Source organism: Pollicipes pollicipes, unplaced genomic scaffold (assembly GCF_011947565.3).
Source record: "Pollicipes pollicipes isolate AB1234 unplaced genomic scaffold, Ppol_2.1 Scaffold_3087;HRSCAF=3621_pilon_pilon_pilon, whole genome shotgun sequence".
In the NCBI taxonomy this organism is placed as follows: domain Eukaryota; kingdom Metazoa; phylum Arthropoda; class Thecostraca; order Pollicipedomorpha; family Pollicipedidae; genus Pollicipes; species Pollicipes pollicipes.
This window is the reverse complement of record NW_023596225.1, coordinates 19,966,509-19,994,031: the sequence shown is the minus strand read 5'-3', so window position 1 is coordinate 19,994,031 and position 27,523 is coordinate 19,966,509. Positions and strand designations below refer to the sequence as shown.

The 27,523-nt window shown below is 64.6% G+C and overlaps 1 protein-coding gene across 1 annotated transcript in view; it reads left to right on the top strand.

The window, feature by feature from the left end:
- The window catches only part of LOC119089852 (dual specificity testis-specific protein kinase 2), a 31,637-nt gene that overhangs the window by 1,554 nt on the left and 2,560 nt on the right, over positions 1–27,523 (top strand). Inside the window, exons 2-8 of the mRNA XM_037212664.1 lie at positions 2,836–3,175; positions 10,718–10,839; positions 15,282–15,330; positions 21,119–21,265; positions 22,413–22,498; positions 25,112–25,367; positions 26,820–26,946. Coding sequence (XP_037068559.1) covers positions 2,957–3,175; positions 10,718–10,839; positions 15,282–15,330; positions 21,119–21,265; positions 22,413–22,498; positions 25,112–25,367; positions 26,820–26,946 — 1,006 coding nt within the window. The 5' untranslated portion in view covers positions 2,836–2,956. The remainder of the gene's footprint in view (positions 1–2,835; positions 3,176–10,717; positions 10,840–15,281; positions 15,331–21,118; positions 21,266–22,412; positions 22,499–25,111; positions 25,368–26,819; positions 26,947–27,523) is intronic.

Sequence of the window (27,523 nt, the reverse complement as noted above, 5' to 3'; positions counted from 1 at the left end):
CACATCAGTGGGAGTGTTTTAAATTTATTTTTAACATCTAGAGAGGTTGGCAGACAATAAGGTTGATGAGATGGCATGATGTCAGCAAATTCATCCATTGATGATAATCTCTGGGACATGGGAAGATATGGGGACAGAAGACCATTAAGACCCTTTGCAGTTAGTTCTTTAAGTTGGTGAAGGGATCTGCAAAACTGCTGGATGGGCCAGTTGCCACTTTTGTAAGTTATCACAGACCCATAAGTGTAACCAGTCATTAATTCACTTGTTATCTGGGAGAAGTGTATGCCATCAACAATGGCATTAGCAGCAGTGATGAGGCTGTTAGGCTTAGTCTTGAGTGTATCTGTGTATACACACACACACACACACACACACACGCACGCACGCACGCACGCACGCACGCACGCACGCACGCACGCACGCGCACACACACACACACACACACACACACACACTGCATGTGGATGTACTCGTGCGGGGTCGGTTCGATGAGCAGAAGGTATTTCACAGTACCCGGGAATGACACTAATCTCTCTTTAGCTACCGACTGACACTAATCATATGACATTCTTGGGTGGTGGGAAACGAATATTCCAATTTATTGCATGTTTTTGTCCGCCCTTGCAATAATCGATGACTGGTCTGGAATGTCGTCTCTGGTCGTAAAACGAAGGACCGGCGATCGTGAACGTAGATTCTCGAAACAAATGGCTGGGAAAATGGGTTTCGACTTGCAGGATGGCAAGGGCAAATGGACCTTGGATCAAATGGTCGGCTTTCGGCATCTGGGAGGTGGAAAAAGTGGCCATCGGATGTGTGACGTCACGCGGGTTATGTGCAGTTATCTTGGTTAGGACGTTATGTGCGGAACGCGCGGAACATTCTTGGCGCCCGGGATCGCGGAGCGAGCAGCTGTGTCTCGGCGGCCGGAGCGCCAGTCTCAGTCCCGAGGTGGTGCTGTCGATGGGCACCAGGTGCACGTCGGGAATGATGATGATAATGATAATGATAATCCTCGGGTTTGACGGTCGGCCGCCCTGCCAAGCTGTTGATGGCGCGATGTTGATGGCGGGAATCAGACTGAAGCTTGCGTGTTCTGGTCATCGTCGTTCATGCTTTGCGAATGGTCATTCTCATGCGAGGCTCGTTCGTTCACCATGCGTTCCTGCAGTTAAATGTTCCGAGCCACAAAAATAGTGTGCCGTCTTTTTACGCTGTGCGATTGTGTAATGAATTGGATGGTGGCAGGTTCACCCACAGAAAGGCGGAACACGATGTAGTAGAGTGGATAGGCGTTTCATTTTCTTATTGCTGTTTGTTTTCGCCGACGCTGTTTGATATTAAAGCTGACTTTGAACCGCCATGTTAATCATCGTGTGGAGCTAATTTGTTTTCCTTTGTTATTTGTTTGCTTCATTTTGGTACATGTGTGATCGTTTGCCTTTCTTGGCGGTGTTTTGTGGTGGTTGGCTTTATCAAGCCTCGCTTAAGTAATTGAAATCAACAATTTAAATTATCCCGACATGTTTTTACTTTGAGCTGAAGGTGGTGACCCGCGTGGTTCTCTCGTATTGATGACTGCTTGTTAGACAAATTATCTCAGCGGGCCACTAATTTGTTAGCCCCTTTGAGGTTTCAAACAGCCTGTGTAGCGCTCATTAGCAGATGTTTTTCCCAGCCATATGTTCCGTGATATAAGACCGAGAACGGCCCCAATTTCTTAAGAACTTGTTTCGTCGAAATCCGTGGATCCTGAGCTCTGCAACCCTCGCCTCCAAGGTCAGAATGCTTGGTACTTTCCGAGGTATTGAGGTATTGGGAAGTTTGTTTTTAAAACGTTAGACACGGCCGTAATTCGGACGCGGGAGTACTCAATATTCATATCCTTATGGTCTCCACGGCGCTGCAGTGACAATTTACAACGCTTTTTTGTAGACGTGGCTGGCTCTGAGTTTTCACCGGAGTATGTTTTTGAAACAAACCGCAAAGGTGGGCACTCCCTGTAATGATTTAAGACGCAAATTGTAGCCCAATGTGATATTCAGGCTTCATCTCTATAGCCGGTGTAGATTTTTCTGAAAAAGAACGTTGCCTTCGGCTTTTGCAGTGTGTTGTGTGGGCCCGTACCGTTGGCCTTAAAGGCGAAAATACGATCTACCGTTAGGCCTACTCGCTCGCACACACTCCCAGCGGCACGGCGCGCGTGTTGGTGGCGATGGTGTTTTCTTATTGCCGAGTATGATATCAACGGACGTTTGAAGATGCAACTTATCTCTCAATATGGTGCCGGAGGGATTATCTCGTCAAGTGCGAGTCGTTTAAAAAAAGGAAGTCGGCTTTGTGTGTCGAAGTGTGTTTTGCGTCCGCGCTACCTTAGCCATAAGGGCGAAAGTGTCGTTAAGGAGAGCGTTCCACAGTTGTATGTTTTTTTTTTTAACTGAAATGGCTATCTTGAAGACAATTCGCTGCAGTGCACAGCCCTGCCCTTCCTAAGACGTAAATCTCTCTGGTTTCTGAGCTACACGCCCGCGAAGAACTGATCCGGTGAATTATTCCAGCTGGTCACCAGAAGTATTTGTGAATTGCTCTGCACATTAAGTGGACTTGAATAAGCATTTGTCTGATTTTTAGAGCTGAAATGCATGTTAAATTGTCAGATGAGAGTATGCCAGGAAGAGCTTTGAGACAAGTGATGCTATGATTTGTTTAGTACACATACCAGACTTCTAGAGGGAGCAGTGGCGAACTTTTCGACTAACCTGTTTCTTTGGGCCTCGGGCCCGATGGCGGCGCGCGTGCGCCTACATCTCACCTGTTTACTCTGGCGGGCAGCGGGCGGCGTGAGTCAGCCCCGGCGGCCGCCGTCGCCACCGGGAGAGAGCGCCGCCGTCCGGGCGGCCGGCCAGTGCTGTGCCGGTCGCCGCCAGCAGCGGACGCGCGAGACCCGCGCGCCATGGACGAGCGGCGACAGAGTGGCGGCGGCGAGGGCCGCTGCGTGCTGCCCGAGGGCGGCGCGCGGCCCGCCATCGTATACCCGGAGAGTGAGGAGGGCCGCGGCCGCACGCCCGGCGCCTCGTGCCAGGCGCTGCGGCTGGCCGTGGCTGGGCTCAGTCGGCTCGACGACTTCACCATGGAGGCGATCGGCCGCGGCTTCTTCTCAGAGGTGTACCGGGTAAGTGATGTGGCTGATAGCCCCTGGCCGGGGCACGTGGTGCGGCCCGAGCAGCGTTGGCTGGTGACCCTGAAGGGCGTGGGTAGTAGTGATAATGTGTAATGGGTTGTCTGTTGACGAGTGTCACTCTGAATTTCGTTTTGGCTTTCCCCGTCGCGCCTCTGGCACTTATGCTGCTTGTGCTCAAACCACCCCCGTCCGCCGTCTGCGTGGCTTATGCGATCAAGAGTCAACTGACACTGTTTTCAGTCGTCAGTTGCTTGCGTCAGGTTACCACGTTCTTCATACACTTGTGTAAACAGCGTGGCTTTCAGCCCGTAGTGGTGGTGAGCTTGAGCCTGAAGTCGACTCTTCGGGGATTTCGCAGCGGTACTGCTGCGTCTTTGCTTCAGTGTTGAGCGCTGTCTTGTTTGTCGCTTCTGCTAACATCTTCAGGCGCCACCACACTGGAATGTAGCCTCCGGATTATTTGCGTTCTGACGGAATCCGGTCTCACTCTTCCATCATTGTTTTTACGGGATCACGGACCGCGGTGCGCCGGCCAACTCTGAGATCACTCTCGCCGCGTAAGCCCGCCCGCACAGCTCGCCGCTGCGCCTGCCGCGCCCGGCCGCGCGTCACGGCGAGCGGGAGGTGCTCGCCCCGGATTTGAGCGGTGGCCGGGCCGGTCCTGAGCGGCCGGCGGTGCCGCTCACAGGACCCCTCCTTCCGGCTGCCTTCGTCCGTCCAGCGGTGCAGCTGGCCGACAGCCGAGCGACGTGCCGCCGCGCCTCCCGCGATAGTGCAGGTGTTTACTGGCGCGCGGCCCGCCGCCGCCGACAATGAGGATGGCCGAGCCGTGCGTCGCTTCCGCCGCGCGCACCGGCCGCGCGCGCGCGCGCTGGAATGTTTGCGCAGGGCGGCCGCCGCAGCCGTGCCAGTCCTGTCGGCTCCCCAGCTGATGGGCTGGGCGGCGGCTGCACGGCGGCTGCCGGCGGGAGAGACAGCTGTGCATGCACCGCGGAGTGGGCGGCGGGATGGAAGGTGCCGGGACGCCAGTGATGGAGGAGGGCGCCCTGCAGCCAGCTGTGCATGCACCGCGGAGTGGACGGCGGGATGGAAGGTGCCGGGACGCCAGTGATGGAGGAGGGCGCCCTGCAGCCAGCTGCGGATAATCTGCTCTCTTTGTAATGGCTGCAATACGGGTGTCGCGAATCCAGAGGTCGTTGGCGTGAACAGATTTCGTGGATGACATCAAGAGATAGCGTGGGCTGGGTTGGTTTGGATTTAACGTACGCTATGAACAATCCTCTTGTCCATTCGCTTAGACGAGGAGCAGAAGGTATTACACAGATATCGGAAGATCAGAAAAGAAACCGTGACGGCGTTCTGGCACAATGCGATAGCCGGCGCCACCGGCGTCGGCTATCGCCGACGCCGGCGATCGCGCACATCTGGGAAAGCACCATCAGCAGGGGGCTGGACGGTCCGCTCGGAGAAACCCCGTGTCGAGATGATTGTGCCGGCAGAGAAGCGCGGCCCGGCGCGCTGGATCCGGCCGTCACGGCTGACCAGTCGTGGCCCACAAACGGCCGCGGCCCGGCCCGGCCGCGGCCCGGCCCGGCCCGGCCCGGCCCGGCCCGGCCCGGCCCGGCCCGGCCTAGCCCGGCCGCCGCCGCCGCAGCCCACCGGCCCGAGAAATCACCGCGATGTTCCGTCAGCAGCGCCCACGGTGATGTCAGGCGCGCGGTGCCCACCGCGACGGCGGCGGGTGGTGGCGGTGCGTCGGCGCTGCGCCGTTCCCTCCCGCCCGGTCCGTGAAAGTACCCGACCGTCATCGGCCCCGCCGTCTCCGCTGGCGTTCGACGGAAGTCAGCACCGCCGTCTCAGCGTATGCCCACAGCCACTTAAAACTGACTAGGCACCCCGATGGCGCGTCCGCACGCCGCGAGCAAGTATGTCGCACACTCCAGCCGCCATCCAGGCGCCACAGCCGGCTGCTCGCGCGCCGAGTTTGCCGGCGGCGGTATTGGGCGGCACGAGCGGCGCCGTCTGCCGTGCGGCTCGCTCGGCACGCTCGTGATGCCCGGCACGGAGCCGGTGGTTCGCTCCAGCTGACCGGCAGCGGCGCGGCGCCGACCGGCCGGCGGCCGTGCGGTGCTGACCGCGCTCACGCCACGCCGCGGTCAGGCCGGCGCGCTCGGACGCGCCGAGATGCCATCTGCGCGCCTGTCGCCCATCTGTCGCGTGTACCCATTCTGTCGTGTGGCGGCCGGCGCCGCCGCTGGGTCAGTGGCGGTCAGGTCCAGGCCGGGCTGTCCGCCGCTGGGTCAGCGGCGGTCAGCAGCGGTCGGCCGGACCGGGCTGTCCGCCGCCGGGTCAGCGGTGGTCAGGTCCGGGCCGGGCTGTCCGCCACAGGGTCAGCAGGGGTGAGATCTGGGCCGGGCTGTCCGCCGCAGGGTCAGCAGTGGTCAGGTGTGAGCCAGACCATCTGCTGAGTGACAGCCGTTCTGCCACGACGTCACGGTTACATGTTCTCACTGGACATCCTATGAGTAGATACTCACGCGGTTTTCCGCCAGAGACAGCCGATGTTTGTCCAATCGGCTGTCCTTTTACTGAGAGCTGTACCAAATGGTATTAGATTTCAATCATCCCGTGCAGGTGGTCTCGTGGAGCAGAGATCCCGGCATGTGTCGTCTCGTGGAGCAGTGATCCCTGCATGCGTGGTCTCGTGGGACAGGTATCCCGGCATGTGTGATCCCGTGGAGCAGGGCTCTCCACAGTCGCGAACTGTCGTGTCGTAATCCCTCATGACATCTGTTTTTCACCGTTGTCAGTCCCTTGATCAGACGATAAGCCTTTTTCCGTTGGAAATAATCAATGTGTACACGGCGTCCCCTGCCCCGCTCTGCACCAGCCATCTGCTGTGTATCTGCTGTACGCTGGTGTCCGACGCCATTAGCAGCACCTATTTATACCGGAAGCACGTTGCCGCCACGCTGTTACGGTGATCGGTGAGCCGGGTCTGATCTAGTAACAGAGCGGCCGTATCCGCTCATTCGCCAGCCGGTGCGGTCGGCGGCGTCAGAGTCGGCCGCGATTGTCGGCGATCGTCGGCGGGGTTTCTCCCGAGTCCGGAGCCAGCTGTCCGGAGCGGGCCCGGCCGCCCGGCTCGGCGGCGCGTCCAGCGCCGGCGCCGGCCGCGGCGGCAGCTGGGGGCCGCCGGGCGCGCGCGCCCGCCCGGCCGCGGCGCGGCCGGCATGTGGGTCGGTGTGCCGCCGCGCCTGCCGGCCCCCGCGACACATGGCGCTCGTCGCCGGTGCGCCGGAGGCTTCGCGGCCGCCGGTCGGCCGGCCTCAGCGACGCCGTGCCCCGGCCGGCCGGCCTCAGCGGCGTCGTGCCCCGGTCGGCCGGTCTCAGCGGCGTCGTGCCCCGGCCGGCCGGCCTCAGCGGCGCCGTGCCCCGGCCGGCCGCCGCGAGACGAAGGGCTGGGCCGCGCGCCAGGGCTGCGGCGGTGGCGTCAGAGCCTGTGCGGCCGGGATGGTCAGGCGGGAGTGGGCGTGGGCGGGGACAGGTCTTCTTGAGGCGGTGCTGATGAGCCGAGATCGCCGCGGCTACTGGCCGACACAGTTTCCGAGATTCAAGCGCCGGGCGATAGGCCGGTACCTGAATGCTCAGTGTCGGAATGGTGACGTCTTGAGTTATTGTTCACTGCCGACGCTTTCAATTTAGGCCTCAGACCAAACACAGCGGTCGGAATCTCAGCCCGGGCGGCCACTTCAGCCAAGGCCACTTGACAGAAGAAGGTCAAGCATTTTGCCGCCGGTCGGTGGCCGTCCGGCGAGGGTATTACTATTCATGCGCTCGGCGCGCGCGCGCGCTCGTTGTGTGTCAGACGCACAGGTGCGCTCTCCCGGCCGCCGCCGCCCGGGTTGTTGACCGCTGTCGTATATGGCGCGGCGGCGGCCTTTCGCCGGCATCTGCTGTCGCCGGCCGTGGGCCCGCCGTCGCTCGGCCGGGCCGGGGCCGGGCCGGAGGACCTGGTGGTGGCCTGGCGTTGACAGGCCACGCGCCAGGCTGTCGGCCGCGCGTGGTCTGTCAGACGCACGCTGTCGTGCCGAATGCAGCCGGGAGTAGGACTCCGAGCGATCTGTGTCGGATGTGGCAATGGCTGCTCACGACGGGCGATGGCTGCCGTCTTTCAATCAGTGGTCGACGGTAGGATCGTGCGTCCCACTGTAAGGAGAAACGAAGGTCTTCGCAGTCGTTACCAAGTAGTGCGCGACTCTCGGTAGCTTTTGTTTGATTGTGCGTGCTGTTTCCACACTCGTTATTTATTACTTGACTGGCATAGCCGTACGGCCCCGTCATGTTGAGAAACCAGTCGTGTTGTAAGCAATGCTTCAGTGAATGTGGCGAAATTCGGCAAATCCATTTGGCGGCGAGGTGCAGCCCGTACAGGTCAGTGACGTCTCGTGACTGCGGCGCTGTTGGGGCGGCGGCGCTGGGAGCGGACGCCGGAGCGGCTGTCTGCTCCCAGCGCCGGGGCCGCGCGCAAGGCCGCCGTAACGGGCCCCGAGCAGCAACGAGTTGTGAAACGCCGCCCAGCTGTTCCACTTGAATGAGCCCGGCCACGTCCGCCACCATAAGCGGCGAGCGATTGCCTCCAGGAGATAGGCCACGCGGGAAAGGGCTGCTGCGCTCTCGCGGCGCAGCATGTTCACCTGGGAGCCTTGTTTTGTGTCATGCCTTTCGTATTCGCTATGACATTGCGAAATGCAGAAGCAAGCGATTTTGCATTTCCCTTAACGGTCGTCTGGAAAGCGAGCCGGGGGCGTCTTCCGCGTCTGGCATCAGTAGCTTTCGATAGCCCCACTTCCCCGTCTGCGGCTGCTGAGCGTGGCCGCTTTCGTCCGGGTGGGCCGGGCCGAGGTTGGTATGTGCTGACGTCGCGGGCCGTCCTTCCCACGGTCTGCCGCCGCCACAGCACTGCCAGGGGCGGCCGGAGGGACCATCGTCGTCCGGCGCAAGCCTAACGGGTGGCGCTCACTGGCTGCCCGACGGCGCCGTCGCCCGCCGGCCGGGGGTGCGATCTCCCTGAGCGCCGCACCGACCCACCGATCGCCTAGCTGACGATGCGATTACCGCCGACGGTGGCGGCTCTCCGTGTTCGTTAGCCGTCGCTATTTCGGTCGTGGCGGCTGGTGGGCCGGTCGCCGCGGTCCCGTTTCGAGGTGTGTGCCGCTGGCACGAGAGGGCTGCGTTCCTCGGCGGGCTGGGCTTATCTTGGGATCGGCGCCGTCGGCCGGCCGGTCCCCGCCGGCCAGTGAGCGGCGAGCAGATGAGCTTTTTAGTGGCCCGCCGCCTAATTCCCCGAGAGGGTCGGACTCCGCTTAAGTCGGGCAGACAGAGCTCGCCGCTGTACAGGTGTGTGGTGTCAAGGTGCCCATGTGCGGTTCAAGCGCCCGTGCTGGCACTGGCGGATATGTACGCCCGTGCTGGTACTGGCGGATACGTCGACATCTCGGACTTGTTTATCATGAGAAACATGCCCCAACGAGTCGTCTTGTACCGACGCACCGGGGGTCCTCGCTCCTCGCAAAAGAAAAAACGAGAGAACGCCGGGCGCTTCCCACGCCAAATTAGCCGCCGGTTCCGTGACGGCGGAAGACCGCGTGTCCGGCGGGGCCGGAGAGAGCCCGGCCCGGCGCGGCCAGGGATGAGCCGGTGGTGTCGGCGGCCCGCGCCGTGCAGCGCCGCGCCGCCCCAAGCCGCCGTACCCGGCGGCGGCGGCGGCGGCGAAAGCGGACCCGTCCATCGCGGGCGTGCCCCCGGCCGTGGCGGCGCCGCCCGCCGCGCCGCACGCCCTCCCCCGCCATTGTGGCCGGCCGGCTGCGCGTGCCGGCGCAGTGAGGGGCGCCGGCACGCGCAGCCGACCTCCACCCGCCGGCGGCTCGCCCCGCAGACTGCCGCGCTGGGACAGGCTGCAGCGGGCCGGAGCTGGCCCTGCCGAGATGGTAATCGCCGCTCACGCATGCTGCAGGACGTGCCCTGTTGCACCGCTGCCGTGGCGTGGTGTTTGTACCGAAGACCGTCAGATCGCAAACTCCAGACTGCAGCCTGTCTCCCAGTCGCAGATTGCGCTTTGCGATCGTTCGTGAGGCGGGCCGGCCGGCTGGTCCCGCGAGCGCCTCCGCCTGAGCCGCCGTGCCGGTCCGGGCCGGCCGGCACGTGCCGGAGGTGGTCCGGTGACGCCGGCCGCTCTGTTGACTGCCGCCGCGACCTCGGCCCACTGGGTCACGGTCTTGGCCCGGCCCGCTCCGCGATCGTTTCCGGACCGACGGTACACAGACGCCGGCCAGCGCGGCGCCCGAAATGGGCGCCGGACGTTGGAGTTACGTCGTTAAGCTGTGATGGTGGTCTTGTTCGATAGCGGCGCGTCCATTAGATGAATGGTGGATTTCAACATCCGCGGCTGGTAACAAGCAGACGTTAAGTGATTTCGCGGAACACTATCAGTGTTGCCAGCGAATTTTCTGTAGTCAATTTGTGTTCTGCACAACCACTTTTGTTAAAGCCCACATGCCGGTGAGTCTATAAGCAAATGCGATACAAGGTCCATCCAAACTTGAAACCCCTGGTGCATTGGGATGGTGTTCTAAAGTGCCGCATCAACGCCGGCGCCGACTTGACACCCACGCCGATGCCGTCCACATCGCGCCAACGGCGTCGTAAACCTCGGTGATTTTAAAGGCAACAGTCCGTGCATGAGTGGACGCTCAAGGCTTCGCGAGGGCCTATCGAAATCTGTAAATATTTACGCCGGATTCAACGATCGTGTATGTTATGTGTGGTATCGTAATACACACATACTACTAGCACGCGGTCTATCTGCTCGGAATTAACCATACAGTTGCTGGTAAGGCAAGTATGGGCGTGGGTTAAGAGGCGTTAGTGGCTGGCACTGTGTTCATTTGATTATTTCCGACGCCAGAAGCGGCAGGCGCGTCGGCTCCGTGATCGATCTGTCACGCCGCGATGTTAATCCCGCGGCAGTTGGCTTACCATAAGTAATCACTTTCTCCCGGTTTTGATTAGATCTGAAATTGACGGCCAATGGCAGGATGAATGGCATCTCTGTACCTGCGAGGGCCAGTGTCCGGCCAACAGACGGTGACGCGTCGGTTAGGAATAGGTCTCACGCAGAGGCTTGTGAAGCCCCTGACGACCGGTGCGACGCGTGCAGCCGGTCCCCTGGTACCAGGGCGGAGCGGCCGTCCGGGTCGTCCGCCCGGCTGACCCGGCGTGACCGGCGGCGGTCAGGCCTGGCTGCGGGCTGCGCTCGGCTGTGACCTCGCCACAGTGTCGGCGGCGGCCGGCCGGGTCAGGGCCGCGCGCCTCTGCCGCTCCGTCCGCTGCGGCCCGGCCTGTGGTGTCCTCGTGCGACTCTTTTATGTCGCGAGGCTGAACAAAAAGCGGCGCGGTGTCTTGTGTTGTTTGTTCTTGCGCTACCGTGCCGCGCTAATCGCGGGTGATGACGACGTTTTTCCCCCCTTTCAGGTCGTGCATAAAACTACGGGTCAAGTGATGGTACTTAAGATGAATCTTCGGTCATCGAACCGATCGAACATGCTCAAGGAGGTGCAGCTGATGAACAAGCTCAGCCACCCAAACATCCTCAGGTGAGCAGAGGCGCCCAGCTAGAGCGTCAGACCCGCCGCCGCAGTTATGGATAGAGTCATCTGTCAGACCGCTGCTCTTATCGAACTGATCAAACTAGCTCCGATCTCCTCGACAACTGACCGTAAATCTTAAAAGAACGCTTATCACGGCAATGACGTATCCTCTGCACGGCGGCTTGCAAAATCCTCCGATTCGCTTGAGATGCGTTCGTCAACTTGAACTGCACGACTGCCGCGGCAGTTGGCAGTCCCCGTCTCACTGCAGCGCGCTGGCACCTCATACCGCTGTGGCAAAAAAGCCGGTGTTGCGGTCGCAGCCCCGACACGACTTCAGAGTTGCGCAGCCGCGTCACCGGTCTAACGGTCTGCGAAAGAACGGCCGAACGACACCGCCGACCGGCGAGCGCTCTGGGGCACTACACTGTGAAGACACACAGACGCTGCCCGCCGCGCTGGCCGCCGGGCAAGGCAGCTCTCGTCAGCATGGCCAGTCTTCCGGTCTGCGCAGGTGACTTCCTGATGGGCAGCAAGTCATGGCCGCGAGGCGGCGTGGCATCGGCGCTTTGACTTCCAGCCTCAGAGGCCAGGGTCAGTACCCGCGCAGAGATCGCCGTTCGATAAGCTGCCGCTGCTGAGCGGCGGCGAGCGCTGCGTCCCCGCTCCGGCGCACGTGCACGGCCGCGGGCTGGCGCGCGGCGCTCTTGGCCCGTTTCGCCCGCGGCCAAGACCTCCATTTGGCTGATTTCTCCAAATGCGGTGCACTTGGCAAGCGGAGTGCGGCCACCATGAAGTGCTCGAAGCGGACCGAGATAACGGACTATCACCCGACCTCGGCGGCGGCCGACACCGCCAGATAACGGCTGACGCGGCGCAGTGTGCGGCTCCGCTGCTGGTCGTCGCGCCGGAGCGCCGGAGCGCGTGTCGTCTCGCCGCGGCCCGGCCCGGCGCGGTCCGGCCGGGGCTGTTTGCGGACACCCCGCCGCGGCGACGGGTCGGGCCGGCCGGCCGCGGCGGGTGACGGCGCGTCCTCCGACGCCGACCACCCAGGCGGCCGGCGCAGCGACTGGGCAGGCCGGAATCGCCGATGACGTGACCTGGCGGCCCCGTCGCCGGTGTCAGCCGCCGGACTCTCGCCGGCGGCGGCTTTGTCCGCGGCCGGCGGGTGCCGCCGCCGCCCCCGCCGCCGCCCGCCGGCCGACACGGCCCAGAGCCCCGCTGCGGACGGCGGCGGCCGCGGCGGCGGCGGCGCGTTTTCTCCGCTGACCGGCCAGCCGTGGCGTCCATTTCATTTCCTGGCGCTGCCGACGCCGCCGGCCGCGCTCGTTTCACTGGCCTCTCACGGAGTGGAGCGCCGCCGCTTCGCGCTCCCGCCGCGCTAACCGCTATTGTTTTACACGTCGCTCGGCGGCGCATGAGAAATCCATAGCCGCCGGCAACGCTGGAGATCTGGTCAATGGTCGGACATTACCGTTACACTAGTCCGGCCGCATTCTTTCAGAGTCCTCTCGCGCTCGCAGCGACGCGGCGGAAGATCCATTTCGCCACTTCGCTGTTGGCGGCGTTCATTGCTCTCTCGATGTTGTCATTTGGCGCTGCTCCGCTCACTTCGGGCGGCGGCGTTTCGCAAGGCCGCGGGCGGCGGGCGAACCGGTGCGGCGGCGGGCCGGGCGCCGCCGCTCGCCCGCCGGCGGCCGGATCACGGGAGCGCGACCTTGCGCCGCGCCCGCTCGACCCGCCGGCCGCTTCCGGCGGGCGGACCGGTGCGGCGTCGGGCCGCGCCGGCAGCGTGAGCGCGACCGGGGCACGAGCGGCGGCGGCCGCCGCCGCCCGCTGCAGGTACCGCCGGTGGCGCGCGGCCGGGTAGAGAGTTTGTTTATCGGGCCGGTCTGATTCAGCGGCGCGCCGGCGCCGGCTGTCCGGCGGCGGCACGCCGTCGCGCCGCGTGAGGAGAGACGAGCACCAGCTGGCGGCTGGGCGGCGCCGGTGGCCAGCCGGGCCCGCCCTCGCGCCGGCCTTGACAAAACGGGGCGGCTTCCGGCGCGATGCCCGACGACCAGTGACACGTCGTGCTGCTGGCTGCATGTGGCGGGCGGGCGGGTATGTAACGCAGGCGGACGGCTCGGCTGATTGTGGGCGCGCTGCATCACACTGAACCCGCCCGGGACGCAGCTGTGACACAGGTGGCGTGCGCCCCACACCACAGGCCGCTGGTTCAAGTGGTCCACTAATACAGTGCTGGAGACCATGACCTTTGAGTCCCTTGCCCCGTCCCCGGGCGGCGCAGCGAGTCCTGCCGTCGACGGTGAGCCGTCCCGGGCGCCGAGCCGGGCCGGGCGGCGGCGCCGCGGCGCGACGCGACACGGGCGGTGACGTCGCCGCGTGCTGGCGGACGCACGGGTGACGGCACGGTGACGACACGGTCACGCTCCGGGACGCGGCCGGCGATAGGACTGCCGGCGGCGGCGGCGGCGCCGCTGCGTCAGCGTCTGGGCCGCCGCCGCCGCCGCCGCTTAGACGACACGATCGCAAACACGGCCGGGTGACCGTCGGCGCGGGGCACAGCCGCGAGGCGGCCGAGTGTTTTGTCGGCGGGCGTTGTTCCGGCGGCGGCGGCCGAGTGGCTCGCGCCTGTCGCGCCTGGCTGGCAGGGTCCCGGGCGCCGACGCCGCCGATCCGCTCGGGGATTGGTGAACTGCTGAGCGAACGCGAGGCTAATTGGAAGAACTTGCCAAGGGCTTGAGCAAGCAGTCACGGGTGCGAGTGGAAGTGATCACCCGAGCTGTTGACGGATAGCTGTTGGATGGATGCCAGACGATCGGAATTGGTTTAAAACTCAACATAAGGAAACCAGCCGGACCGGCTCCTTACACCGTAAGCGTTCGGTTTGAAAGCGTGGCTGCTGCGTGAATGGAGCGGCGAGTCGCGGTCCCTGGCCTTGGTCTGGTCTGCTAGCCTGGCTACGATCGTGGGCAGGACCCCCCGTCTCGCGGCCCCCTCGTACGTGCCGTCCCACCCTAGCGCAGGGCGCACGGCCGCGGCCGCACCGTCGCCGCTCAGGGTGGCAGCGGCGCCTGCCGGCCACCGGCGGCGGCGGCGGCGCGGCCGGCCACCCGCGGACGCCCCCCGCGCCGCCGCCGTCCGGCTTGCCGGCCAGGTGGCAGGTAATAACCAGTCCCCCCCCCCCCCCCCGCTCTCATGGGAAGGCCCGGCGCGGCGCATGCCAGCGCCGGCTGACAGCCGACCGACGAGGCCCAACGGCTGTACCGCTGGTCCGACGCCAGCGCGGCCGCCGCCGCCGCCGCTGCCGCCCTGGAAACGGGCGGCGCGCGCTCCCGTCCAAATCGCCCCGGTGGCGCGCGAGCGCAGCGAGGCACGGAAACGCGCCCGCGCTGACACCATTGTTGGCGTAACCGCGGCCGCGACGTAACGTGGCCGGCCGGCCGGGCCGCGCTTAAAGTAGATACTGCTGTTCCGGCTAATGGCGGACGTTATTGTCGGTGGGCCTTTCTAATGGATAGCGCCGTTTAGGGACTCGGCGGGGGTGGTTTGAGGGCGAGGGGTCAACCCGGCCTGACGACTCGTGCGCGCTCTCACAGCGACTCGGCGACCCGTGCGTCCATCTGAAGAGACACTGGTCGGAGTGCTGTAGTTCTTATGCGCTCTCTGTCTCTCTCAGTCTCTGTCTCTCTCTCTCGGTCTTTCTCTCTCTTTATCCCTCTCTCTCTCTCGCCCTCTCTCTCCCTCTCTCTCGCACGCACGCACGCACACGCACCTACATAAACACACACTGTGAAGGTTGCCCCGTGTGCTAGGCATCTGACGGGTCGCGGACGTGGCAGCCGAGAACGGGTAACGGGCGTAGCGGGTGCGCCTATCTCGATGCGCCCGTGGCTTGACGGCCGGCTGCTGGCCGCCGCCGCCGCCGGAGCGCCGTCCGGGGCCCCAGCTGGCAGTCGGGGCGGCGCGGCCGGCGCTGGCGCGGGCCGCGAGCCCGGCACCCCCGCCGGCCCAGCAACGCCGGCCGCCTTCTGCGCCGTTGGCACGCCGAGCTCCCCCGGCAGGCACGCCGACGGTCCCGGGCGCCCTGCCACGCCCCCTCCGCGCCTGTCCTCTCTAGAGGACGTATGGCGCTGTCCGACGAAGAGGCTGGTCGCGTTAACGTACCCGTCAGCGTTTTAGAGTATGGTTCTGCGACGCGGTGCTCGTCGCACCGTGAAAATGAAACTTACCCCCAGCAGTGGGACGGATATTTGACGAAACGCTACCTCACAGCAGGCGACTAGGGGTGCTGTTAGGTGGCGTCTATCGACTTAAACCGGCGCTATCGGTCGCCTGGAGCCGGCCGGCGGCGTCGGCGGCGACGCTCCGCGCTGGTGACGGCGCCGAGCAGCACGCGCCGTGTCGAGCCGGCCCGCACCCTGACACTGTGTCCTCTGCCGCAGGTTTATGGGCGTGTGCGTGCACGAGGGACAGCTGCACGCGCTGACCGAGGTGAGTGACACGGCGAGGCCGGCGACCCGCGCCGGTCGGCGCTGGGAAGGCGGGGCGCACCCACTGACAGGGTGCACGGAGTGGCTCACGACGGGAGCTGGAACAGCGCGCTGGCACGGAACGCGGCGAGGTCAGGGTTGAAGAAAGGGGCATGTAATAGCCGTTTCTCGGTGTGCCTCCGTGTACGAGTGGAGTTCGTGAACCTCAGTTGCAGGTGTGTTTCCTTTCACCGGGTTGTTCCGGCTGAGAGCTTCAAAATTGAGCTGTGAGACCACCTATTGCCTAGCTGTGAATCCGACGGCTGTCATTTGGGGGGTTGATTGGTGCTGATATGTGCCAACAACCCTGTGCAAGAGCGCCGTGACAGGCTAGCGCCGCGAGACGGGGGCTTCCCGGTGCCCACGCAGCGCGGCGGGGCCGGGGATGGGGGTGTCGTGAGCACGGTGTCGCTGGACCGTAACGTGACGCGGCCGCAGCCCGGCCGCCGCCGCCACCGCGTCGTCGCCTGGCGCAATCTGGGCGGCCCAGTCATTCATCAGCGCCACGCGCCGGCGTGCAGGGGCCGGCGCCCGGAGTCGGTCGGCCGGCGGTGGCCACCGAGGGGTCGCGCCCGTCACGCTGTCCGCGGCCAGCGGCAGGCACCGTCGCGCGGTGGCGTGCGCGCGGAGGCTGCCCGGCTGGCGGCGGGCCGTCAGCGGACGCCGCGAGCTGCCCCGAGCCGTCGCCGTCCCCCGACTGCACGCGGAGCGGGGGCCGGTGCCGTGTCCCGACCGACCTCCGCTTCCTCCGCCAGCGCAGGCTCGCTGGGTCGGACGAGGTGCCAGCAGAGCCGGGCTGTTCTTGGAGGTCGGCGTCCCAGCGCCGCGGCGGTCGCTGTGCGGGGAATTTCCAGTGCGGAATGGATTGCTCAGAGCCCTGTCCACACACCGGTCCGGTGCGCCTCAGTGTGCGCCGTTTCCGGCGCGGCGGTCCGCGGGGACGGCTCCTGCGATCGGCCGGGTGCGGCCGGGACTGACGGTGGTGGGAGGTGCGGCGGTCCGCGAGGACGGCTCCTGCGATCGGCCGGGTGCGGCCGGGGCTGACGGCGGTGGGAGGTGCGGCGGTCCGCAGGGACGGCTCCTGCGATCGGCCGGGCGCGGTCGGGGCTGACGGCAGTGCGAGGTGCGGCGGTGCACCCGGCGGCGGCCGCTGACTCATGTCCCGCACGTCAGCCACGCTCGACCGCCGGCCGTGCCGTTGGTCCTGCGTTCGAATCCACCGTGTTCTGCGCAGCGCGATATGAGCGCGGAACGCTCGCATCCGTGATGTTATCAACGCTGTGACGTACAGACACTTGTGTTTGCCGATGCAGCGGACGGCTTCGTCGGCTGCAGCGTGCCTTCTCAGGTTCGTTGTGACTTGTAAGCCATGTCACACAACTCTGGTAGCACACTTGTGGGACGGCGGTTTCATATCTCATTGTAAACCCGTGCTCCTTTTGTTTTATCGCGAACTCCGTTTCAGTCTGTAGGTGGTGCAGCAGGTGATGTCCATACAGCTGTCTTGAAGCGTACATGCTGCGTGCACTTTCCCTGTAATGGCGAGAGCAGTGCGTATTCGCGGTCTCACGTCCGACTTGGAGCGTTTCTTCTGCGCCATCTGTCGCGGCCGAGGTCTGCCTGACCACGCGGCGCCGTCGGTTGTCTGCCGGCCGGCGGCCCAGTTGGGCCCGGCGCCGTCACGTCCCCCCTCCGACGTCCGTCACGCCTCACGACACGCCGCCGGCCGGCCGGCTGGCGGCAAGACTTCCTCATTGACGCCAATTTCGCGCGGCGGCCGACGCGTGCGTGCCGGCCGGCGGCGACAATCGCCGGCGCCGCGGCCGACTTCTCCGGCCTTCCTGCTCTCGCCGACGGCCGGCCGGTGTGCCGGGCTGGCTGGCAGCGCCGGTCCCCGCCGCCGCCGTCACGTTCGACAGCTCTCCCACGACCGGCCGGCCGCCGGGCGACGCCGCACGCCTGGCTGGCGCCCGCCGGCCCCGGCCTCGCGCGCCCCGCCGGAGAGTGGCGCCGCGCGTTCCTCGGAGACGTGTCGCGGGGATGGCGTCCCGGCCGCCGTCGAGCGGCGCCGCGACGGTCACCTTTCACCGCCGGCCGGGAGCCGCTGTCGTCTGTCACCGATCGGGGTGTTGGTCTGTCGGGCCGGCTTGCGTCACCCGGCCGCCGGCCACGGGAACACACAGGCTCAAATAGGACGGGAAAGGGAGCGCGCCGCGAACACGCGCCGACCACCGGAACGGGGCGTGTGACCGCGCACCGCCGTCTCAGCCCCAGGCACCGCCGCCGTCTCGGCCTCAAGCACTTGACAGACTTCCGTTCTGCCCTGCTGGATGACGCTCCTCGGCCGTTTTTTTGCGGGTGAATTGGCCAGCCGGGCATGTCCGCCTTGTTCGCATGACCAGATTGCGCTGATTGCGTATTGTGCGCCGACAGTGCGGCGCGGCCCGCCGCCGAGGGGTCTACACATGTCCCGATGCGCTGGGCTCGCGGCGCCGTGCCGTGCTTCCGTAAGTGCAGCGGCGCTTGCTCTGTCCCAGCCGGCGCCAGCACAGTGCACATTGTTCTGGCTAAGTAGCTGCTGTGCACGGCGGCCTCGCTCCATGCATTCATGTAGCGGGCGGCAGCGCGTCTTCCTGATACGGCACGGCCTCCGCCCCGGTCGGGTCGAGCCGAGATCGGGGCAAGGTCGGCTGCGGGGGGGGGGGGGGGCACCTGCCGCCGCCCGGCACGCGCCTGCGCTTGGCCCGACTCTCAGCGTCGCCAGCCCCCGACGCTGGGGCCGGGCCGTTGTGGCCGATATACTCGCGCTTCATGTGCGTTTAACGGCCTTGGCGTGGTGCGGAGAGATCGGTTTTATAGCGGCTGCGTGCGTGGCGCGGCTGATGGCCGTCAAAACGCTGCCCGGCGAGAGGGCGGCGGCGGCGGCGGCGGCGGACGGTGATCGGCGATCGGCCGGCAGATACGGCCGCGTCTGTCACCCGTCACGTTTCAAAGCGTGACGACGAGCCGCGCGCTGGCGGCGGCCCTTACCGGCGGTATGTGTGTGTGGGCGCAGTCTGGGCGGTGCGCCGGCGGCGTCGGTTGGTTAGCCGTGCGCCGTCGGCCGGCCGTGACGCAGTAGCCCCTGCGGTGGCGGTGACTGACCGGCCGCCTGTCCACGGGCCGTTCGATGTCCTCCTTTCCGCCGCCAACTCGGCACGGGGTAAAAACCTAGGCCGCCGGGCGGTGCCAGATGTGCGGCGCCCATTAGCGGGATGAAAGTGTGTCCACTGTCGGCGGCGGTGGGAGCGACTGCCGTGCGCCGCCCGCCGCTGTCCATCGCCGCTGCCCGTCCGCCGGCGCGGCAAACAAACGCCCCCGCCGCGCGCACGCTGGGCGGACCGCCGCCAGGCGCGGCTGGCGCAGTTGGAGCGGCGCCACGGTCCCGCCGGGACCGCTGGCCGTCCTGCCGTGTCCTGTCGTGGCGCGTCTCTGGGCCGTGTTGTGACGGTGATGTCACGGCTCGGGACGCTTCCGGCCGCCGGCTGACGACGGCCCGCGGCGGGCGGGGTGACATGTGTGACCTCGCCCGGCCCGCAGGCCCGCGCCAGTCACGGCCCCCCTCCCCCCCCCCCCCCCCCGACACGCGCGACAACTTTCTCCGGCGGCCGAGCCGCGGGCGCCGCCCTGGGGCGCTGCCTCAGGTGCCGCCGCCACCGGCCGGGGTCGGGGCCCGCGCCGGCGGCGGCGGTGGCGGCGGCGGTGGCGGTTTAGGGTCGCCGCGCACCAGGTCACGCTCCGTCGGAGCCTGATCAGCGGCCGGCGCCGGCGCCGTGATCGCGGCCCGGCACGCGTGCTTGCCCGCCCGGCCGGCCGTGACGCGCGCGTGCAGCCAGTGCATCGGCCACGTCGCGCTTTTACTTTCGGCCCGGCACGCTGCGGCTATCGCGATCGGATCGGCTGCCGTTGCGCCGGGCTGGGCCAGCGCCGATCGCTCCGGCTGGCGGCCTTTCTACGGCGGGCTTTCGCCGGCATCTGTCGGGCCAGCCGGCCGCCCAGCGCCGCTCACGCACCCCAGCCGACGCCGCCATTCCGGGCGTGCCTCGCGCGCGCACTGTGCGTTGGCGTGCCGGCCGTCCGCCTGACACGGAAAGGAGAGCAACGCCCAGCGGCTGGTGGGCACTCTGCCTCTGCCTCTGCCTCTACCTCTGTCTCTGCCGCTGCTTCCGCCTCTGTCTCTGCCTCTGCCTCTGCAGTTGCCTCTGCCTCCGCCCCTACCCTGTCCTTAAAGCATTCTTCAAAGGCCGTTTCCACGATTGCTTTTGCAGGCATTCTTGTTTTATACATCATCCCCGTGATTTCCTCCCGCCGTCTCCCCTGTATCCAGTTTCCCTTGTCTGTTTGTGACTCGCCCTGGCATCCAGCGCATGTCCGCTCGCTGAATGCCGAGGAGGCAGCTCCTTTGTTCCGTGCCGTGAATTATTCCGAATTCTTTTAACGAAGCATGAGTGGGCGACAGTTGCGTTACAATGGCTTCCACTGTTTCCGTGAATAGCGATTTTCTCAAGGGAGGCGGCCGCCCACCCGACAGGGCTTCGCATTATTGTGGACGGCTGTAGCGAAAGCATAGGTCTGCTGGTGCATCGCAGACCGCTAGCATGTCGTCCTTGGCCATCGCCCCCATCATCAACGCCAACGACGTCTTCTTTGGAGAGGATGCCTGCAGCGTATAGCTGCTTAGAGGCAATTGTGCTGGGAGGCGATGGCTGCTGGAATGTCGGGGCAGGAGTGGTGTCCAAAGCGTGGAGCTGTTGCGGGCTGACCCTTGACTTATGATCCTTGACCGAGAGAACGACAGAAGGTTCGAGTGGAGGAGCCCTTTCTCCCATTCAGAGACCGTCGCCCCCAGCCTCGCAGTGCCGGACATTCCGGCTGGCTTCTCTCCGCCCTTTCCCTACCTCTTTCATGCGACGTAGATCTCGCCTGTCACTGATTTATGCGGCCGATGAATGACTGCGGTTGACGCTCGAGTGTTTTCGTAAAGTCCGAGCAGAACGCCGGTCTCCTGCTTGCTGCAGCAGAGCGGTGGCGCCTGCAGACGTGTCGGCGTATTCGGCTCACTGCGCTCTGCATACGCGGCGGCGCGGCGTATCGCGGCGCGGCGGTGTGGAATTGTGACGACCTTTAGGCGGTTTCATAAGCGCAGCGTTCAGGTACAACCGGTTTTAGGCTGGTCGTGATTTGTGGTTGATAGTCGAGAATCTACGTTGGTTGCGTAAACCAGCGTTCGTTGTGGGCCATGATGGCGTTACACTATGTGGAGCTGTTTATGTCCCCGGACCGGGTGGAGAGATTGTCATCATCAAGATACGGTAAATCAGTTCTGTTTATGTGAGACTCGCTGTATCGGTATGTCGTGCCTTTGTAATCGCGCCAGTGTCCGGGCTCATGGGAGCGGCGGACGCCATTGACACTATTCGGTGTATGGCACGTGCACACGGATCAGTTTAATTGATCGTTTCATGTGCCATTATTGTCGTACAATGGCGGCATGACGATTTGGGGCCCCAATAATGTGCTTTGTTCACATCCTCGGAGTTTTACTTATCAGTAGACACACGGCATGACATTTCTAACACGCCACCATCGCGTTCGTACATGCCCTGTTAAATACGCGACTGGTGTGGGGTGATGGGTGTCCCGCTCCGGGCACCAGCACACACGCAGGCACGCACGTGGCGCGACGCGCCTGAGTTTCGGCTCCGTTTCAGTACATCAACGGCGGCAGCTTGGAGCAGCTGGTGCAGTCGCCGGAGTCGCTGGGCTGGCGCTGCCGCACGGCGCTGGCGCTGGACATGGCGCAGGCGCTGCACTACCTGCACAGTCGTCAGGTCTTCCACCGCGACCTCACCAGCAAGGTGAGCCCCGGGCCGGCCGGCCTGCCGCCGACGCCGGTCCGGTCCACCCGCCCGCCCGACCGACCGACCGTCAGAGTCGGGCGCCACTTGTGCCGTGCTGGTTTGGCAGTCCGCGGCGCGGTCCAGTGCCGTGTGTTTGGGGCGGCGGCGGTCAGCGACCGGATGACGGCATCTGTTTGGGATGGTTGGAATCGCGATGATAAGAGCAGGCGTTGTTCAGAGCCTGATGCGGGTTGCAATTGATAACGGAATACCTGCGTTAGTCGGCAGGTTTGTGTCGCGCAGACTGCCCAGTTTGATAAGATAGACTGTGACCTTCGTCGGCGGCCCGGCCGGGATCCGGCCACTTCAGTCCGAGATAAATCCCGGAGCATCTCAGCGGACCTCAAATTGATGTATCACGTGCACGTGATGCGGCGGTCGTGTTCGGGACATCTCGTTCACTGAAGACAGCCGGTGGCCGTTAGCCAGCGAATAGCGTCGCTGGTCCGGAGAGAGGTCACGGACTGCGTGCTGCCGCGCCCGCCGTGTCCGCCGCCGCCCGGAGCGCGCCCGGCCCGGCGGGTCCGGCAGGGTCGCCGGCCCGGTCGCCCAGACGTGCAGACAATGGCGGGCCGCGGCGGGGAGCGCGCCGGCCGGCGTCGGCCGTGACTCGCGGCGGCCGCACTCGTGACCCGAGATGGCTCTGGGAGCCGGCGACGGGCTCAGGCGGGACGTGTGAAGGAGGCCGCCACTTATGCGAGGGCCTGCGGTGACTCTCGCGGAGAGTGTCTTGACCGATGAAGCACGGGCGCTGCCAGCCGTGGGGTTGTGCGCGCTCTCTCAGTCGGCGGTCCTCAGGCGTACGCTACTATGCTGTCGACAATGGTCATGTGGTCGCTCGTATCGCTGCCGAATATTTTTGGCAAGACGCGGGATGGACCTGCTTTATGTTTGATTGACAACGCCCGAGCTCGAGCGTTACAGCTGCACGCTCATCCGAGAGGCGACGGTAGAGCCCGGAGATATGCGGCCGTCAAATGGTACATCGCGTTGAGATGCCATCATCACAATGGTCCAGGGCTTGGCCATTGCGCTGTCGGTGCTGGAAGGATGCGGCCGTGTGGCGGCCGGGCCGCGCTCGTGACGTGGTGGCCGGCTGTTTCAGAACGTGCTGGTGCGGCGCATCGAGGACGGCTCGATGACGGCCGTCGTCGGCGACTTCGGACTGGCAGCCCGCATCCCCGACCCGCTGTGAGTATAGCGAGGTCGTCCGGCGCTCTGCCCGAAACGCGACCAATGACTGGTGTGCACTGAGTGTCTGCGTCTCCAGGCCGCCGTCCAAATTTCCCCGTCTGCTGTGTTGTAAGTACCCCGCACCTCCCTGAGAGTGGCGGACCAGCCCCCTTAAGTACCACACCCCCCGAGTGAGGACTCGCCGCCGGCGGTAAGCATCGCGGCGATGACGCCCCATCTGAGAGCAATCATCTCGGGCTGGCCGAGTGCCAGACCCACGGCAGGCCGACTTCGGAGACGTCTCACCTTTTCCTCGATGGGCTCTGGTAATCCATATCGGACGCCGTGTATAGCGCTCCGAGCGGTGAGCTCCGCCTTCCGGCACGCTCGCCCGCCGGCCACAGACAGACTAGCCCGCTGATGGCACGGCCGGACTCACAGGGAGTGCTGCCGTGCCCTCGGCGCTGACGGAGCAGCCGGGTTTGCAGGGAACGCTGCCGTGCCCTCGGCGCTGAAGGAGAAGCCGGGCTCACAGGGAGCGCCGCCGTGCCTTCAGCGCTGAGGGAGCAGCCGGGTTGGCAGGGAACGCTGCCGTGCCCCCGGCGCTGACCGAGCAGCCGGGTTGGTAGGGAGCGCTGCCGTGCCCTCGGCGCTGAGGGAGCAGTCGGACTCACAGGGAGCGCCTCCGTGCCTTCAGCGCGATACATCGTCAGCGATCTGACCGGCGGCGGAAGTGACGCGTCCGGCAGCTGACCGCTTGTTGTGACAGGCAGGGTGCGTCACGAACCGTGTCCTGTTGCGCGGGGGGGTCCGTAAGTCCCTGTATGCTGCTGATTGTACCAGAACATGAATCGCCCGTTTTAACGCCTCCAACTAGCACCACGTCATCGACCGGCTTACTCGATGGACCGCGGGCAGTGGCGAGGCAGGGGCGCACGATATCTGTGTTTTCTTTAGAGCGAACTCGGGCGCCGGCTCCCTTCTCCTCATTGTGTGCAGTTGGCGGACAGCGCTTCTCTGGCGTGATATTTCCAGACCGAATTTGTCTGAAATATTGATTGCCGTGCCGGCGCGCGAACTTCAGGGGTGCTGTGTTTATTTTCTCGAGTTCTTCGTCACGTGCCCTGGCCCGTGAAACGACTACGTGGAAGTTGTAAAATCCATAGCGGTTCCACTTAGTGCCAAGATCTTGCATCATCCACCGGGGCAGGCTGGCGTGAACGACCGATGGAAAAGTATCGTCATTCCCAAGCCTCGTTGTCTACGAACGCTCTGCATCGTTCACATTAAAAGCTTGGTGATGATCATCCGCTGCCGCCACAAATGAGCGCAATAACGCGGTTGGATGTGTTGTCGAGGGTCCAAGACAAAACTTGTAATCGGTCGGTCATCATCGCGCTCGTGGATGACGGCCATCCAGCCCGCCATCATGACTCAAAAGTCGGGGGGGGAACTGCCGCGAACACGAGCCGTTTCTTGTGGGTGATGAGGGGGTCTCCGTGCCAAAACAAACTCGGTGACAGGCATCTTTCGTGTTTAGCGTGAACTTGCACCCTTTGCACCATCTTACTCGAACGTTCCCCCAAGCAAATGTTGACTGGCAGCGTATGCTTTAAATGCATAGGTCAGATTATTTGATCTGAGCCTGATCTTTATCCGTTCCTTTGCGCATTAGAGCATAGTTTTTCTCTTCAACCTGCTCTTGGCTCGACCATTTCATGCGTGTCACGCACGTCACCGCCTGTGCGTGTAAACGCCGCGCTTGCGGCATCAACACCAGGCGTATGCGGATGCAGATCTGCGGCAGCCTGTCCGCCGACGCCTGCCACCTGGCGGCGTGCCAGGGTTGTGTCTCGTGACCTTTCGTCTCGCTGCGCCTCCGCCGATGCCAAGCGGCGGCGGACGGCTGGCGCCCGTCGGCCCGTGCCGACCACACATCCAGAGCCCCCTTCCCCCTCCTCCGGGGACCTTGGCCCGGCGGCCGTGTGTGAGTCACTGCGGGGAGCGGGCCCCGGTCCTGTGACGATGACACGGCGTTTGCCAGGTGCGAGATAGTGTCCGCGGTGGTCCGAGCATGCGACAACGGGCCGGCTCGGACCGTGCCGGCCGCTCTGCGGCGCGGCCCAGCCTGTCCCGATCGCGCGGGGCTGTCGGTCGTTCACTGGCCCGCTCTCTGGTCCTGATGGCCAAGTCCTGCCCGCCGCTCGGTGACCCAGCCCCCCTCCTGATGGTGGGGACCTTATTGAGAGAGCTATTCTCATCGAGAGCGTGGAGGCCGTTCGTCACGTCTGCCCCGTCACTGGCCCGGTGTGCCGGCCAGGAGACGGAGGCGTGTTGCAGTGCGGCCTAGCTCCAGGGCTTGTTGTCTGGCACGCCGGAAGGGAGTGAGACACTGCTCTGGGGATTACAGCCCGCGCCCCTCCGGCGCCGGCCTGCTGTAAACACGTCTCGGGAGTTGCGACTCACACTGAGGCCTGATGCTGATGGATGGAGGGCCGGTGGCGCCGTCGCCGGGCCTTCCGGTGACGATCCCACCGTCGCGGCCCCGTGTCGTGCCTGCTTCCGGCGCCCGCGCCCCCGTCTGTCGACGCTCGTCCGCCGGCTCTGACCGCTTTCCCCATCGCCGGGCAGACTGCCGAGCCGCCTGAGCACGGTCGGCTCCTTCTGGTGGATGGCGCCCGAGTGCATCACCAACCGGCCGTACAACCAGCGGGCGGACGTGTTCAGCTTCGGCGTCATCCTGCTGGAGATGATCGGTCGCCTGTCGGCCGACCCGGACGTCCTGCTGCGCACGCCGTCCTTCGGCGTCGACTACCTGGCCTTCGCCGGCCTCTGCCCGGCGGACTGCCTGCTCGAACTGCTGCTGATCGCCTTCACCTGCTGCCTGGTCAGTCTGCCGCCAGCTGGGCGAACTGTCTGAGCCAGCTGTTTGGACAGTCTGAGCCGTGGGAAGAGCTTGGGTCGGCTCTGTGCTCATTCTGAACGGTCTGTGTGGTCAGTTTAAGGTGGGCGAGTATGAGCGGGTTTGATCGGTCATTTAGAGCTGCCTTTGTCTCATTGTTGACTGATCATTTGAATGGTCTGTGTGGTCTGAGCCGTGTGTGGGGCTGCTGTTGTCGGGCTGTCTGGCCAGCGTGCATGTCTTCTGCTGACTGAGCTGGCCGTCCAGTGAGTCAGCCTGTCTGTCTGTCTGATCAATAGCCCCTCTGACCAGATGAGAAGCTCCTTACTTCGACCAGCGGAGGGACGATCATCATTAAAGCTCCCGTTGTCGTCGTCAATCATTGCGAAAGCGAGTAATGATTTGTTAACTCTGAGATGATTAGTCGCCTTGGGATGTTGTCATTGTCGTTGTCTACTTAGCCCCGTGCAGCCCCATCTTCACGTGCGTGTGAACGCTTACTCCCCTCCCGTGCCACACCGGCCGCGCCCATCCACGTTGGCGCATGTTGCCCTCCGGTGCCGCGCCACAAACTCAGTAGTACAAACTCTGTCCACGCATATGGCTTTGCAATTTAAAGACGATCCTGTCCCTGCCGCAGCAGCCTGTCAGGCGCCCGCATGGCCCCGGTGGCGTGAGGTTAGCTAGTCGGATTAACTGGCGTTACGGGTGTGGTGGATGGTGGCTGCCGGCGCGAACCGCTGTGGGGAGGTGACCCGGCACACCACGTGGGCGGTTCGGGGCGCTACCGGACAAACTACTTACGCCGGCAACCATTCTGCCTCACGATCAGCGGCGGTTCGGGCCAGTGGCCGCGCCGCCCGCCGACTGTAAACGCTGCCGTGGCCAGTTTGGACCCGAGCTCTGGCGCCGTGCCACCGCAAGGGGAGCGGGCCCACGACTCTACCGACGGCCCAGCCCGGGGGCGTCCAAACTAAACACCGGTCGACTGCCGCGGAACCCCGCACGGCAGGCGGTCGGCCGGATATGTAGGGATCGGGACGGCCGGCTCGTCATCCCCTGACGTGGAGGCTAGCCCGTATCGCGCGCTATCTCGTGATGAGCTGCGCCGAGGCTCGTATACCTCAACGCGGAGAAGCGTATGGTGTGGCGTCTGAGGCTTCTGAATTGTTTATGGGGCGTCCCTGGTGTTCTATTGTACCGTAAATCATGCGATGAGATTCGCCTTTTTCCCGTCAAATGGCAGTCCCGTCTGTACTGACGTAAGAAATCCCCGACTGGCGCAAGTCATTCCGCAAGGAGGCCACCTTGGTTGTGTTGGGACTAGTGTGCCAGCCCTTTTGACCTTCGTTGCCTCGTCCGTGTCAGCCGCTCGCGCCGACGGGCGCTGCCGCGCCGTTTCATCTCGCCTGACGTCCGCCGCCCCGTCTTTTGCAGCACGCGGCCAGCAGCCGGCCGTCGTTCGGCGAGCTCGTGCACCGCCTGGAGACCCTGCTGGCGGCGCTGCGCGCGCAGGCGACCGGCGCCGCGCCGCCCGTCCTGCCCACCAACGACCGGCAGCTGTGTACGTCACCGACACACGACACCCGTGCCCTTCATGCTGCGCCCCGTCCCCCCGCGGGCACATCGTCTCTGGTTCTGAGACTGATGAGAGACTAAGAGACTGAGAGACTGTTCAGCTCTGTGGCTAGGGCCCCTCGCTGCTGGCCCAGGCTGCGGCAGTCTGCTGTGGGTTTTACTCCACGCTCGTCACTTATTGTTGTTCTCCTCATTGGTGGTCTTAGGGGTCCCGGTCGACGGAGGTAGTCAGCTCGTCGGGACTGGGCCTCGCTCTGCTCGTCGGGACTGGGCCTCGCTCTGCTCGTCGGGACTGAGTCTCGCTCTGCCCGTCGGGACTGAGTCTCGCTCTGCTCGTCGGGACTGGGTCTCGCTCTGCTCGTCGGGGCTGGGTCTCGCTCTGCTCATCGGGACTGAATCTCGCTCTGCTCGTCGGGACTGGGCCTCGCTCTGCTCGTCGGGGCTGGGTCTCGCTCTGCTCGTCAGGACTGAATCTCGCTCTGCCCGTCGGGACTGAGTCTCGCTCTGCTCGTCGGGACTGGGTCTCGCTCTGCTCGTCGGGGCTGGGTCTCGCTCTGCTCATC